Source organism: Alligator mississippiensis, chromosome 7 (genome assembly GCF_030867095.1).
Source record: "Alligator mississippiensis isolate rAllMis1 chromosome 7, rAllMis1, whole genome shotgun sequence".
In the NCBI taxonomy this organism is placed as follows: Eukaryota; Metazoa; Chordata; order Crocodylia; family Alligatoridae; genus Alligator; species Alligator mississippiensis.
This window is the reverse complement of record NC_081830.1, coordinates 62,224,422-62,239,741: the sequence shown is the minus strand read 5'-3', so window position 1 is coordinate 62,239,741 and position 15,320 is coordinate 62,224,422. Positions and strand designations below refer to the sequence as shown.

At 43.0% G+C, this 15,320-nt stretch overlaps 1 protein-coding gene across 5 annotated transcripts in view; it reads right to left on the bottom strand.

Moving 5' to 3' along the window:
* MED12L (mediator complex subunit 12L) overlaps positions 1 to 15,320 on the bottom strand; it is a 310,161-nt gene that overhangs the window by 218,703 nt on the left and 76,138 nt on the right. For all 5 annotated transcript variants that reach the window (XM_019491778.2, XM_059731035.1, XM_059731036.1 and 2 more), the window contains exon 11: positions 595 to 726. In XM_019491778.2, the coding sequence (XP_019347323.1) occupies positions 595 to 726 (132 nt within the window). The remainder of the gene's footprint in view (positions 1 to 594; positions 727 to 15,320) is intronic.

Below are 15,320 nucleotides of genomic sequence, written 5' to 3'. Positions count from 1 at the left end.
TGGGGTGAACCAAGTAAGATCGGATGGTCATTTTAATGCGATCTAACCTTCCCAAACTTCTGTACTTAGCCTAGGAGTTGAGCTGGATAAGGGTGTTTGAAAGATAACTGTAGATACTTCTATTTCATGTGAAACATTTTCACTATCCCTCCATTTTAAGCAGAAAATTAAGGCAGTTTTACTTACTGTACTGCTAACAACTCTATATAAGATACTAGTTTCCTTCAAAGTTGCCTTCAAACTTTCTAGAATTATCTGTACACTTCCTAGCCCATCAAGAAAATGATCATTGATAGACATAATCAGGTATATTCAGCTTAAAACACTCATTTCTTCAAGATACCACCCATAGTAGTTTATATGGATAGATATGCAGAAGTAAATCCTAACAAAGAAAACAAATAGGAAAGTAGCTAGCATTATGTTAGCAGAAATCTCCATCGTTCAAAGGTAAATTTATGATTTAAAAACAAAAATACTTGAAAATATAATATCTATAAAATAATACAAAAAAAAAAAAAAAGATAATTTTCCTTCATTTGCTGGTTTTTACATGCATGTCACCACACTGTTCTAGAACTGAAAAAAACTTACTTCTGCCTCAATTTCTGCTTGTCTCTTTTCCAGGAGTTTTGCTACAGCCATGGCCCTGTATTTTCCAGATCTTTTACAGCTCACTGCCCATTCACAAAGCAATGTTACAACAGCTTCATCATTAGGGGCAACCTGTAAAAACAAAACAAATTGCATTTTACTCATTCAGTAAGAGCACTATTACTTCTCTAGGACCAAAGTGTTAATAAGTTCATACAGGCACTGTCTAACATCCTTTAAATTTTTTAAGTTACAGATGGCTGTTATGCATAACAGCAGAATTTTCCTGTTGTTATTACTCCTATTCATAATGCAAATTCTTATTCCTTGTGCCTGAAACATGTGAATAGGAACACCTTGTAGGAATGCAGCACACCACTCTGATCCTTTTATGGAGACACCATATTTAATATGACTGAGCAAAATCTAACTAAAATAAAGAAATCAATGGAGGTTCAAGATAATTTGTTTCTCTTCATCAAATGACTTCGAAATTACTAATACTCTCCTGAACTAAAGTACCCAGAAATGAATGACACATAATAGCAGCCAAATCACTACCACTCTACCAGAAAGCCTATCACCTGGCTGTAATGTGAAACCTCTGTGTATTAGATTGAAAATTGCACAATAAATAATTTTTATACATCTATCCTACCTTATATCATACCAAGCTGTAGCAGGGCACTGAGATGTGCCTGCTCCTTTAAGAGAACAAGCAGCCTGAGAGGTCGCTTGTAGGGGTTACAGGGGAGCTAATGAGGGACTCGCCTGACCAGAAGGCAACTCAGGCTTAAGCTATGCAAGCCCAAAGACCATATGAGTCAGGTAGTCTCTCCCTCAGCAAGTACAAATAGGGTTACCATATTTCAGTATCAAAAAAGAGAACACCTAGGAGAGGGAGGGATGTAAGGGGGAGGGGGGAAAAGGAGAGAGGGGAGGGGCATACGATTGGTGGAGACAGTGATATGCCCGTGCCCTACCTCTGTCCCTCACTCCCAAGCCCTGCTGGTGCCCCTCACTCCCAACCCACAGCCCCCTGTCCCCCAGCGCTGTGGGTCTCTCTCATTCCTGACCTGCAGCCCCCGCCCCCCAGGTGTCCCTCACTCCTGACACGCAGCCTCCTGCCCCTAACTCCCGACCCACAGCCCCCTGCCCTCCAGCCCTGCCATTGCCCCTCACTCGCAACCTGCAGCTGCCTGCCCTCCAGCCCTGCAGGTGCCCCGCACTTGGGACCCACAGCCTGCATCCCCCTGCCCCCAACTACTAACCCGCAGCCTCCTACCCGCCCCAGCCCTGCTGCCCACGCAGCTCCCGCATGCATGCTTGTCCACGCACACACACACACCCGTCTCTGTACCCGGCAGTGGCTTGCCAGGGCCTGCGCATGGAGTATGTGACCCCTGGCAGCAAATCATCTTGCCCACTGCTCCCAGCCCCAAGCAGCCAGGCCAGGAAAACAGAGGCAGGGCTCCTAAAGAGAACTGGATTGAGCTAAACAACTCTGCAGGCCTGGAAACAGAGGCAAGTTCCCTAGGTAGAGAAAGGCTGGTTTACAGTCAAGCAGCCTTTGTTTTACAGTAGCCCCTAAAGGGTTTCAGGTGCATACCAGTGGTCCACATGCCCCAGGAGAGGACTGAGCCAGGAGCAGGGGGTCCAAGAGCCCAAGGCAGCCCGAAAGCATAGGCTAGACTGCGGTAAAACCCTGGACTGGAAGGTATACCTTCTGGGAGATGAGGAAGGTTTGCTCTCTTAAGGGGGCAGAAGGCTGCTTCCGCTTTATGTGTTTCTGTTATAGCCTAGGGGCTTATGGTTTATGTTACTGTTTAATCTAGTAGTTTGGGTTGGGACTGTAAAGGGAAGTTACGGCAGTCCCATTAGTGCTTGAGGGGCATCCCCATTCCACGGGCAGGCTCCAGGCCTGAGTTATTGTTGAGCCCAGAGAAGAGTGGAGTACAGAAGCACAACAAGATTGGGACCAGGGGCCCAGTGAAAGTGATAAATCAAAGCTAGTGCCTCAAAGCCAGGTCCAATGCAGCAGGCCTAGGCTAGAAGACCTAGAAAGATTAAAGGGGTATAGGCCAAGGAGGCAGAGGCCCACCAGAGGAAACAGTGCTACCGTAACACCTGTGAGGCATGAGATGTGGTATAGGGGAGGATTTGGAACCACACAATTAGCCCTTATGGCTTGAGGTGCCCTGTGCAGCACAGTTATGGAGTGAGGCCCAGCAAGGGGTCTGAGGACCAGTGAGGACTAGTGGAAACCCTAAGGGGGGGGTCATCAGAATTGGGACCATGCAAAGACCCATGGCATGCTATTTATTATTTTATCATCAAGGAGTAACTGGCAAGACAGGAAGGTGCCCTAGAGGCAGAGGGGGCACAGTCACGGAGCGCCAAGGTAGGCATCATGGGCACGCCTGCGACCCCAACATGCGATAAACCCATGCCTAATTTACCCTCAATTATCATCCATGAAGCTGTTTTGAGACTCATGTTTCCCAACTCTCACTCCCTCACTGAATATCTGCTCTTTTATAGTATTGTACTGTTAGGCATACTACCTGGCATAACACCAGTTAAGTCCATTTTTTGTTAATCTCTCCCCATGGTTCTAGTTTCTTTGGATCCATACAGAACATGGATACTGCTACATCTTCACTAGTTTTTCAAATACTTCAACATTTAGCATAAGCCACAAGTTAAATACTCTTTTTACTCCTTCCTATGGAGTAAAGCTACATTACAAAATTTAAATTTTAACATGTAAAAGGATGTAAAACAGACAAAAAACAAAACATACTCTGGAGAACTATGAAAAGTTACAAGCAGTAATGATTAACTGTTTCATGATTATCTGCATAATCATCCTTCTTACAATCATTTTAAGCCACTGGTAGAAAATGACATTGGGTCACTATGCAAAATATTTCCCACAAAGTATCATAGAATCATAGAAGTAGGGTCGGAAGGGACCTTGTAGATCTTCAAGTACGACCCACTGCCTGGGCAGGAGGGAAACTGGGCTCAAGTGACCCCAGCCAGGTAGGCATCGAGCTGCTTCTTCAAGACCCCCAGGGTAGCAGTCAGCACCACTTCCCTTGGAAGTTGGCTCCAGATCCTAGCCACCCTAACTGTGAAGTAGTTCCTACGGATGTCTAATCTGAACCTACTCTCCAACAACTTGTGGCTGTTATTCCTTGTTATCCCAGGGGGCGCTAGGGGAAACAAGGTCTCCCCCAAACCCTTCTGGTCCCCCCTAGTGAGTTTATAGACGGTCACAAGGTCCCCCCTCAGCCTTCTCTTGTGAAGGCTGAACAGGTTCAGGTCCCATAGCCTCTCATTGTAGGGTCTGCCCTGCTGTCCCCGGATTATGCGGGTGGCCCTCCCCTGGACCCTCTCAATGTTGTCCATATCCCTCTTGCAGTGGGGCACCCAGAACTGGACACAGTACTCCAGCTGTGGCCTGACCAGTGTTGCGTAGAGGGGGAGGATCACCTCCTTGGCCCTACTTGAGATGCACCTGTGGATGCACGATAGGGTCCGGTTAGCCCTGCCAACCGTGACCTCTCATTGTCGGCCCATGTTCATCTTAGAGTCACTGATGACTCCAAGATCCCTTTCTGCCTCCGTGCTCTCAAGAAGGGAGTTTCCCATCTTATAAGTGTGTTGCCGGTTACTACTGCCCAAGTGCAGCACCCTGCACTTGTCCGTATTGAAACGCATCCTGTTTTTGTTAGCCCACCCTTGCAACCTATCCAGGTCTTTCTGCAGTCTTCTCTCCCTACTAGCGTGCCCACCTCACCCCAAATTTTGGTATCATCAGCAAATTTGAACAGGTTGCTTTTCACCCTGTCGTCCAAATAGCTGATAAAGAAATTGAACAGTGCGGGCCCAAGAACTGAGCCCTGGGGGACTCTGCTGCCCACTTCCCCCCAGGTCAAATATGACCCTTCCACCACCACCCTCTGAGTACGACCCTTCAGTCAATTAGCAATCCATCTGACCGTGTAGGCATCGATGCCACAGTCACCTAGTTTTTTTTAATGAGGATGGGGTGGTCGACAGTGTCAAAGGCCTTGCTGAAGTCCAGAAAGACTACATCCATGGTGACACCTGCATCCAATGCTTTTGTGACCTGATTGTAAAAGGCAATCAGGTTGGTCTGACATGACCTGCCCCGAATGAAACCGTGCTGGTTGCCCCTGAGCATCATCCCCGATGCCAGCTCATCACAGATGTGCTCCTTGATGATCTTCTCAAAGAGTTTCCCCAGGATTGAGGTAAGACTGATGGGCCTATAGTTGCCCGGGTCCTCCCTCCTCCCTTTCTTAAAGATGGGGACCACATTGGCTATCTTCCAATCATCTAAGTATATCTATGCTTAAGCAGGCCAGGGAAAGTTTTCTTGAAAACTTCAGAAATGTGTAAAAGATAAAATGCAGAAACCTGACTTTGCACAGTTAGAAATGCAGAATGACAAAATAGTCCTGCATCTTTCCCGATTAAAATAAAATAATTAAGCTATCTGTTGTAGACGAAAGCAGTCTTAAAGTTACAAGTATTGATACAGCATATTTTCAGACCACTGATATTTTACAGTCTAGATTGACATTGACCTACTCTCCTTTCACCTAGCAATAGAGGACAAGACAAGACCTGGAAAAAACGTGATTCTGTAGCTTACAGAGGTTTTAATAGGAAGCTTAACAAAAATATTTTAGGTCACCAGTTTCCTATAGCAGCAACAGTCTTGAATATCACTTCTTAGTCCTGGGTAGGGAAAACAAAAACAAAACTGGGAGTTTTCTACTCCTTATGCGAAACAAAACCTACAAGAAAGGAGAAATGATGTCTGCTCCTAGTAAGATACATACCGAGTGCCAGTTTTTCAGAAGTATTTAGGGCATGGAACTCCAGTTGAAGGCTTTCTGGTAAACAAAGTAGTAAAGAAGCAAGAAATGTAGACTCTTACAGGAATGCTTCAAGTCATGAGGCAAACATTTTCCGATTGCATCAGAGATGGTCAAATCTATGAGCTATTAGGAGGAAAGTTTTGGTATTTATTTGTCCCTCCTGTTCAGGTTATCAGGTGTGATGTTGAGCATACATAGTACTATCAAGTTGGGAAAGAGCAAGAAAGGTATGAACTATTCACCATGATGTCATGGGCTTAGGTGCCAGGTAGAAGCATGTTCAGTGGAGTGAGTGTTTTAGCAGGAATGAGTGTTGGCATACACCTGAGGTAAGAAAAGCTGACTGGTGAAAGAGTGATGGAGATGTATCTTTGTTGCATGTATGATGATTGACAGCTGACTGATAGGTGTGTGCAAGTTCTGATCGGTTCAAGACTGTGGGGTGACTTTGGTCCTTAAAAGGTCAATCAGCTCTCGTCAATCCAGTCGGTCCCATGAACTAACTCTTTGAAAGTCATTCAGTCTTGATTCATTCCATCCTTGGTGACTCTCAGAGGGAGTGGTCTTGGAGTTGGTAAAAGTCTCCTTAAGAGAACTCTCCTTGTGTGGACCTGGGAACTCACTTTGGATCAAGAACCCAAGTTGAAAAGTTACCTGTTGGAGCCCAGGAAGTTAAGAGATTCATAGAGATAGGCTTACTTTTAAGTGGACTGGTAAACTATCGCCCTACCCTCAATAATCAAGGGAACCTAGTTACTGTTCTGAACTTGGGAAGCTGTCAGAATAGAACTGAGGATCCTGAGTGTGTGATGCTGTGTGTTTGGGAATTGGATACTTACCTGAGTGGTGTTGTTTCTGTATGAATTGTATGCAAGAACATAAGAGTTTTGAGTGCTCGAGTGAGGAATCAACTAAGTGACCTGAGTGAGTGAAAGTTGCAGTGTGCTGTAGTTTCAGGCAAGCAGCACTGTGCACTCCCTGTGGAAGGGGGAGGGACCTGAGCTTGCTTAAAGGATTTCTAGATTTGTTCAATGTGGTCAAGACTTTGTTGTTAGATTACTGAGGTTTTTGACTGTCTTTTATTTTTAATAATTCTCTAATTATTCTATTGTAATCTTTAATAATTACTCTAATTATTCTATTGTATATAATTAAATTCTACACAAAAACAACTGAAGTAGCATTAGAAGCATTTACTTCTTTCAGAAAATACAGTCTACAAATTTAAGGTCTACAGATTTAATTTAATCTTTAATCCCATTTCACCCTGAATTTATAGAAGTCAGAATATTTGGGGAAAAAACAAATGTCTTTTCTTAAAAATCCTTTAAAAATGCTCTTTCTTGGTCTGTTTTAAGGCCTACCACAAACAAACTGGGGGGGGGGGGGGGGGGGGGGGGACACTGTGAAACTGAAAAAAGACAGACAGCTAACCGTTTCCAAGTGTGCTATTAATATTGAAGAATTGTCAACCCAAATATAAAAATAACTTCAGATTCTATAGCTACAAATAAAAATGCAACTAAACTTTTAGGGATAACAACAAACAGAGCTCAAAAAAGCATATGTAACCATGCTGCTGATTTTTCTTTTTACTAGCACACACTATGTTTATTCAGAAGACAATTTCAAATGATGAGAAAAAAGGCCCCAATTACCGAACTTGTTAACACAGCTATCTATTTCAGAATCAAATTACATCCAAATTCCATGTGGCTGGAAACAGTTAATTGATTTCCCCCAAATTTACATACAGCCTATAGATATATATTCAATTTTAGCAAAATTTGTTTAATTACTTGGGTCTGAATTGTGCAGATTTATGCACGTTTAACTTTGTGTACATAAGTGGTCTCGTTAACAAACAGAATACTCACAGCCTTTAAAATACATTCATTAAGTCTTTGCAAAATCAGGCTGTTATCTTGTACAGTGTCTTGGAAGGGAATCAAAGATTTTATCATGTGAAAACCTTATTTTATTTAAAAGAATAAATAGCGTGCAAAAAAACCCACAGCTTTTCGTTAAAACTATTGTGTGCCTATAAAACATACTCAATCAACAAATTACTTTTCATAAGCAAACTTACAACATGGAAAGACAAGCAGTCCAAACCATATGTTAATTTAATCTTTTGCATTACAAAGAATATTACATTGTGTCATGATTACTGTACCTCATGACTTCCTGCCTTGTGATGCTGTCTCTCAAGAGCTGCATCTTATGATTTCCTGTCTTCTGTTAGGAATTTTCATTTGCACTTCTCAAATGTCTTTAATTTAAAAAGTAAACCTCCTGAAGATAATTATACTTTTGATCTATCTAATTCTCTGGATCTCAACTATGAATATTTCTCCTCTGCCTCATGGTCATATACATCATTCCAGGCAAAAGCAGAAGTCTATCAGATCTGCAGTGTCTAGGAACTTTTGACAATTAAAGTTTGCACTCAATATTCTTCCTTCTGGAAGGACGAACAAAGAAAGAGAATGAAAGGGAGAGTCTGATAGTATCAAGGGAGACAGAATCTTAACCACACAGCCAATTTACTGCACTTATATCTATTTATTCATGTACCATTTCCTTAAACATGAAAGACCCAATTGCAGCATTACTCAGTGATGATATGGAACAGTGACGGTCACAGCTTAAGAGCAGGCTTTCAAACAGAACTAAAATGTCTTGCTCCTAGCCAAAAAGCAGATGGGTGCAATGAAGGTGGGTAAAATACAGATTCACTTAATGCTACAAAAACAGGGGAAAGTTTTATATATTATCCCTCCTGCAATACCATAAATGTCAAATCATGGCTACAGCAAGAAAAGTAAAAACCACCACCTTACTCATCAGTGCTTCCTGTATTTCTGAGTCATGTCTGTTTAACAGTAAAAACAAGACTGTAGTCCGTAAACACAGCAACCAAAAGAGCTATGGAAGAACATGCTGGATTCTACTCTGTCCCATGTTTTTATCAGCCAATTTTAATTGCAGAATGTTTATTTATCTGATAAAAGAAGAGCACAACTTAATTTTTTCAAGCTTGAAGGAATAAGCAGTTTTGGAGGGTAGGAGGAAGAGAGGAGGTAAGGGAGAAACTTTTTTCTTACTTCCAAAGTGAAAAAATAATTTGACTTGGAAATCACTAAAGAAAGGAAATGCTACAAAGTCATTTCTTGCAGTTCTTTTTCTGAACCCCACCAGAGTGCAAGAGCAAATCAAAATAAACATTTCTTATTTTTAAATAAAGGGAGTGGCAAAAGTCTCTTCTCCCACCCAAAACCCAAACTGATCTTGGTTGTGTTAAAAAGGGGCTTGGAATAGGATGTTTATTTCAAGTCAGCTACAGCTGGCAATGAATGCTCTAAACTTGACTTCCTGTTATTTTGAAACCACAAAGATACTCAACACCTTTTTATTGAAGTCCTTCAACAAATGGATTTGTATAGGCCAAACCCTTGTCTCAGTGATGCCAGTGAAAAGTCCCCTCCCCCACCCCCTCACCACTGATGAAATGCAAAAAGTCTAGTTTTTCTCCAGTATACTAAAGAAGTTCATTTTTATTCTAGACAATGCTGGAAGGGAAAAAAATCCCCTCCAACATGAATTTTTACTTGCACTATTAAATGTTTTCAAACAGAATGATTAAAAATAAAATTGCCTGAATACAATCATACTCTAAATCTCTTTAAAACATACGGCCCTGCCATTTAAAAACAAAATAAACTATAAGGCTAGGGACAGAAGTTGCACATAAACTGGTTTAAGGAATCAGAAACTGGTTTAAACCTGTAACAGAACAGAAGTTCAGTGCACATAAACCAGTTTTAAAATGGCCAAAACTGGTTTAAGATAAACCTGGTTCAATGCAGTATCAGACTTAACTGATTTGGGTCAAACTGGTTTATAGAACTTCTGTCCCAGATCCCTTCCTGGTTCAAGTCATATCACAGAGCAGCCCCTGCCAGACTTTCCCTCTGCTGGAGTAGAGGGAGTGAGGGCATGGGCATGGGCCACCAGGCTCAAGCAGAGGGGAGGTAGGAGAATTTAAACCCCCTCCATAACCCACATGCATGAGGGAGGGACTGCCACACTGCTGCCCCACCCCCAACCCCTGTCTTTGCTCCAACAGGGGGTGTGGCTACACTCTGGCCAGGGCCAGCAGGATAAGGCAGGGAAAGGGGATTTAATCCCCCCCCACCCCCTACTGGCACAGGACCCCAGCTGGGATCTGCCTGGCTTTCTCCGCTGCTTGCCGCTCGAGCGGTGGAGAGCATGGCCAAATGCTGGCCTGAGGTGAAGGAGGGAAAGGAAGGGGGGTTAAACCCCGCCCTCCCTCCCCTCTTCCACCAGCACGGGACCCCAGACAGGGCTGCCTGGCATTCCCTCCCTCTCCCTGCTGCTCGCTGTTCAAGCAGCAGGGGGCTTTACCAGAAACTGGCCTGAGGCAAAGGGGGGAGGGAAGAGGATTAAACCCCACTCCCTCCCCTGTCCCAATGGCACAGGACCCCAGCTAGGGTCTGCCTGGGGAAAGTGCTGAGCAGGGCAGGAAGCCAGGCAGACCCCAGCTGGGGTCCCTGCCAGTGGGAGAGGGAAGGGAGGAGGGTTTAATACCTCTTCTTCCCTACCCTTCCCCTCAGGTCAGCATCTAGCCATGCCCCACACCACTCAAGTAGCAGGGAAAGCCAGGCAGACACCAGCTGGGGTCCTGTATCTGTGGGAGAGGGGAGGGAGGGGGGTTCAATCTCCTCTCTTCCCCCACCCCTTGACCTCAGGCTGGTGTTTGGCCATACTCCTTACCACTTGAGCAGCAAGCAGGGAAGTGCCAGGCAAACCCTGGCTGGGGTCCATGCCAGTAGGAGGGGGGAAAGGGATTTAACTCCCCTTACTACCCCCCCCCTTTGCCTCATGCTGCCACCCAAGGTCAATGTCTGGCCATGCCCCACAGTTCAGGGACAAGCTGTGCAAGGGCTGCTTCCCCCTTTTCCCTCCAGGCACACCCTGGCTGGGAACTGCGCAGACCAGGCTGAGGAGTTTAAACCCCTTCCCAAACATACTCAGCAGCCTCCTGAGACCTGGCCTGGCCCCCTCTTCTCCCTCCTACCCCCCTCTCCCCAGCTCAGCTTCCCTCCAGCCTTCCAGCCACTGCCAAAGGGAAGGGAGGGCTCACTCTAGCACCCCCCAGCTTCTAGCCTGAGCCACTGCAGGCATGTGGCTATATTTCTGGAATCAAAAGTGAGTGTCTATTCACTTGCTTCTCAGTTCAATCTATGCAGGTTAGAATAACCTGCAAAGATTAAATCGATTCAGATTTGGGCTTTTTGAATGTTGTACTTAGCCTAAATATTACTTTTGTTCTTATCCTTAAGACTTATGCACATACTTAACTTCAAGCATATGAGTTATATTGTTACTTCCAGCCTGCAAATATAAGAATAATAGTCTTTCCTAGATATCCAGGAGAGCATTGAGTCTTAAAATATTAAACAACAAGAAAATGAGTCACTCTCAAAAGACTAGCTAAGCAGATGTCAGAACATGCATTTCTAGTGAATATTTTCAAAATACTTTTTAATGAATAGAAAAAGTAGGTTTTAATTCCAGGTTTTCTAAAAAAAAAAAAAAAAATCACAATCTGGTTTTTTTTTTTAGAAACCATGGTTTTCAATAACAAATGAACAGCCAAGATATCATGGTGACAGGTTTGGTAATGGACTGTTTACACGGAACTTTTTGTTCTAACATGGATAAATCCATTTTTAAAATGTCCCAGGTATTTATGGATGTCCTTTCAACAGCCTTCAGGAAAACTGTATGTTATACAATTTTAATGAGATAGAGGTCCCAAATTAATAATCTAACACAAACCATCAATCTATGGTAGATATGAATTCATGATTCATTATTTATATGCAATAATTTCAAAGTATTTTCAGTAGTTCTGTAACACAAGCTCTCAGGATTTGTAAGCAGGCCACCACTTCTTTAAATAGTGAGACTGCATTTTGTTCCTTTCGCACCCTGTTATATGAAGCATTGAGTCTAATGATCACCTTCAAGACCTTACATTATGCACCCCTTACTTTTTTGTTCTTCCTCATCTCCTTCTGGATTTTACCACTCAACCCTCTGGCTCCCATTAGGCCTGAACTGGTATCCCATTTCATTTTTTCACATTCCTATTTTCATATATACCAGAAAGATTGTTCTCCAATCCATTCAGCAGACCATCCCCTTCTCCTCACTGAAATCCTTCCTAATAATTAATTTTTGTCATAGGCAGGATGATAGGTGACTCTGTATGTGCAAACCAAGATAAATATATTTTTGAAAAAGCCAATACAACTCATTCAGGTGCTTGAACTCCCCACTACTATCCAAAAGGACAAAAGGGTGGTGGAATTTTACGTATTTTGCAGTAATTTACATAATTGGTTTATACGATCAGAAACTAGCTCTCACCTTTTGTGAAGATCCAAGCACACTCCTGATACTTACTCACAATAAAAAAGGTTTTCTTATTTTTCAAATAAAATGACAATGGTGTATAGTAATGGTATTTCTATGGCATACAGATCCCAAGTTATGAGTCAATATGAAATCTGGAAGAGGCTGAAGGAGTTACAACTTCCAAATCAAAATGATCTCCCACAACAGCCAAGTTTTAAAACGTCACTCTTGGGCAGGATGTCACAGCAGCTCCCATGTTGCCTGATAGAATGAGCATACCTGGAATTGACACACTGACCAAGCAGAGTTAAAGCACTACTCAAACAAGCTTTTTCTGGGAAACCAAGGATGGTAACAGTGCTCATATCATTAGTTAGGGAATTGCACTCAACTTGAACTACAGCACCACAACTGGCATGAGTCTGACACAACTCAAGTCTACTTTGCTACAAATACTGGGTTTATTTTTGTTTTGTTTTTTTCTTTGGCACATTCTGAAGTCCCCATCTTTCCTGGAAGTAAATCAATATACCTGTGCGAAGTGGCTAGCATTCGCTTCAGATTCAGCCGATTCAGAGAACAGTTATTCGATTCAGTAATTTGAATCACTGTTCTGAATCAATTCAGCCGAATCTGATTTGGAGATTCGGCCACCACTGAATCAGAGAGCTTCTAATTGATTCACACTTCTTAACTGGTTTCCCGATCCGATTCTGATTCGGAGATTTGGCCGCTGAAACAGGTCAAATCTCCTCCGAATTGAGCCTGCACCCAAAGCTTCACACAGCTGTATAAATCAACTCTAAATTCTGCTCACTAGCAGCCTCATCCACACAGGATCTGCAGGCAGGCAAAGGTTCAGTGGTAGCAGACCAACTTCTGGCCAAAGTTTAATCAATCAATACAGAAACCAAAAAGTGGAAGAAGAACAACTTCCCTGTTCATCCTACTCTCTGAAACATGGATTAATTTCTAGCTACAAAGCTCCTTAGCAGGGAGGGAGCCAGTTTCAGACTCTGAATACCCAATCAAACCTGTTATACACCCACACAAACAACTAGACAATCACCAAAAATAAAGAAAATTCCCTACCAAAGAGGTGACATTGTTGACAAGTCTTGTGTCACCTTAATTGCAACACTTTACTGACATTTTGTGCAGATCTGCAAAATCTGGCTGATGAAATCATTTGCATATTACCATAAACTCCACTTTGAAGGTGAAAATTTTACTTCAAAGGCCCTCGGTCTCAGATAGTTCTGTGTGGAACTGCTCAATTCCTGGCTGGATTTGTTAGCATGTCAAAACAGATATTAGGGGCAGCAGAAGACTACTGAGGGTGAATGAGAAGAGATGAAAACAGCTATAGAAACCTGAATTTGTAGTTCAGGACAGAGGACAGCAAGCTTAGTCTGGGCGGAAAGCTGAAAATTACAGATTTGTGGGAGCATCTAGGGTAACGGTTCTAAACTTTTGTGGACTGTAGGCATGGCTTACTGGACTTGAGGCATTCTTCTATAACTTTTGTGAATTGAGTGGGACCCAATTTCAATAACAGAGTTACTGTATATATTACCAATATACCACCTTACAAAGGAGGTGATTGGCTAGGCAGGGACAAGTTGAGCATGCACTTACCTGCTCATCTCCTCACACCTAGCAGCACCCTTCAACAAATTTCAAAGCACCCCAGGGCACTGCAACATCCCAATTAAAAAAAGACACTGATATAGAGGAGAGATGGACAAGGGTGGAAGATATAGGGATCCTATGGGACAGAACTGCTACCACCCTGCTCACTTACTCCTTCAGCTGATGCTGCTGTATCTGTGACAATCTGATAGCTGTTTGGACATAAAGAGAAAGGTTCCAAGGTTTCAAGCACTCTCTGCTGAATCTGGGCCAGGAAAGAACAGCAAGACATTCTTGCTGGACTATGGGTTTATCAGTGTTACAACAGTCTGAGATGTGGGCATGGGGCTGCTTGCACAAGTAATGCAAAATATGTTACACTTGGCAGGTCTCTCGTGGCGTTTTGTTGTGTGACTAACTCTCCACCCACATTCAGACACTAATGTGGAGGAGATTATCTGGGAAGTCTCAACAAGTGGATTTTGTATTCTACAGCAGCAGTTCCCAATCTGTGGTACATAGACAACCTGTCAGTGGTACACATTAACAGATTTATTAGAATTACTTTATATGACAAAAAATTGCTGTGGTACTTAAGGTTGTATTGTTTTAAATTGGTGGTTAACAACCTGTCAGAATTGGGGAACTGCTGCTCTGCAGCAAGGCAGAAGAGATAAAGAACACACAAGTCTTTTGTACAGATAGAGGCCACACATTCTGTTTTTCCTGGGGGGAGTTAGTCTCACAATAGAAATTGTATAATTGTACAGATATTCAGGACTGTACAGTGCAGGTGTACAGATATTCAGGATTTCTCTCCCAGAGCAAAAACATACACCCTCTCCTCCCTCCCCCTTAAAAGAAAAATTGCAAACCCCAGCTACTGCAGTCTCCAGGTGTGGAGTCTACTGCGGCTGCTGTGATCTCCCAGCCACAGTTTCCCAGCCCCAGGGGGAGGTAATGCCAGAACCCAGTCTGCAACTGCAGGATGCTGGGTCCTGGAAGGCATGGGGCACCGCTGGATCCAGAGACCACAGCTGCCAGGGCTGAGAGTCACCTCAGTGGTAGGACTCCCAGCCCCGGATGGGCATGGTACATCCCTGTGACTAGGAGCCCAGTCAGCTGACAAAGCTCCCAGATGCAGGGGAGACCCTGCTACATATACAAATTAAAGCTAGATAGCAACCAGCTATAAAATTACTACATGTTTTTAGGTCTAACTTCATAGCTGGTTTGAGCTTTTTGTGGCATGATAACTGTTTTGCATATGTAGCTGGTCTCAGTTAATTGTGCAATTAACCCTTTAATTATATAATACCTGTATTGTGTAGAGGATGCTAAAACACCAGTTCTGTTTATTAAATAGCACAAGAAACAAAAGGTGGGTAATAAACCCTAATTAAGAAGGGCAATAAACCCTTCAGGAACTTTCTGCACAAAGTTCTACAATGCCCTCTACTCAACCAAAGCAATGGCAATTCGGCAGCAGCCATTAACAGCAATTAATTCAATTGTATTTCAACAGGAAATGCAAGCTACTCAGAACTTTTGAAGATCAGGCCATATAAGATCTAAATCTGGGTAAAAAGGCCTAATTTTAAACATCCATTTTGAAATGTTTTTCCTAAGAAGTTTCAGTAGTTTCTATAAAATGTGCAAGTTACTTTTAAACTTTAAAAGGTGAAGTTAATTTTTAAAATTTAAATTCTCTTTTGAAGCAATATCTGGAAT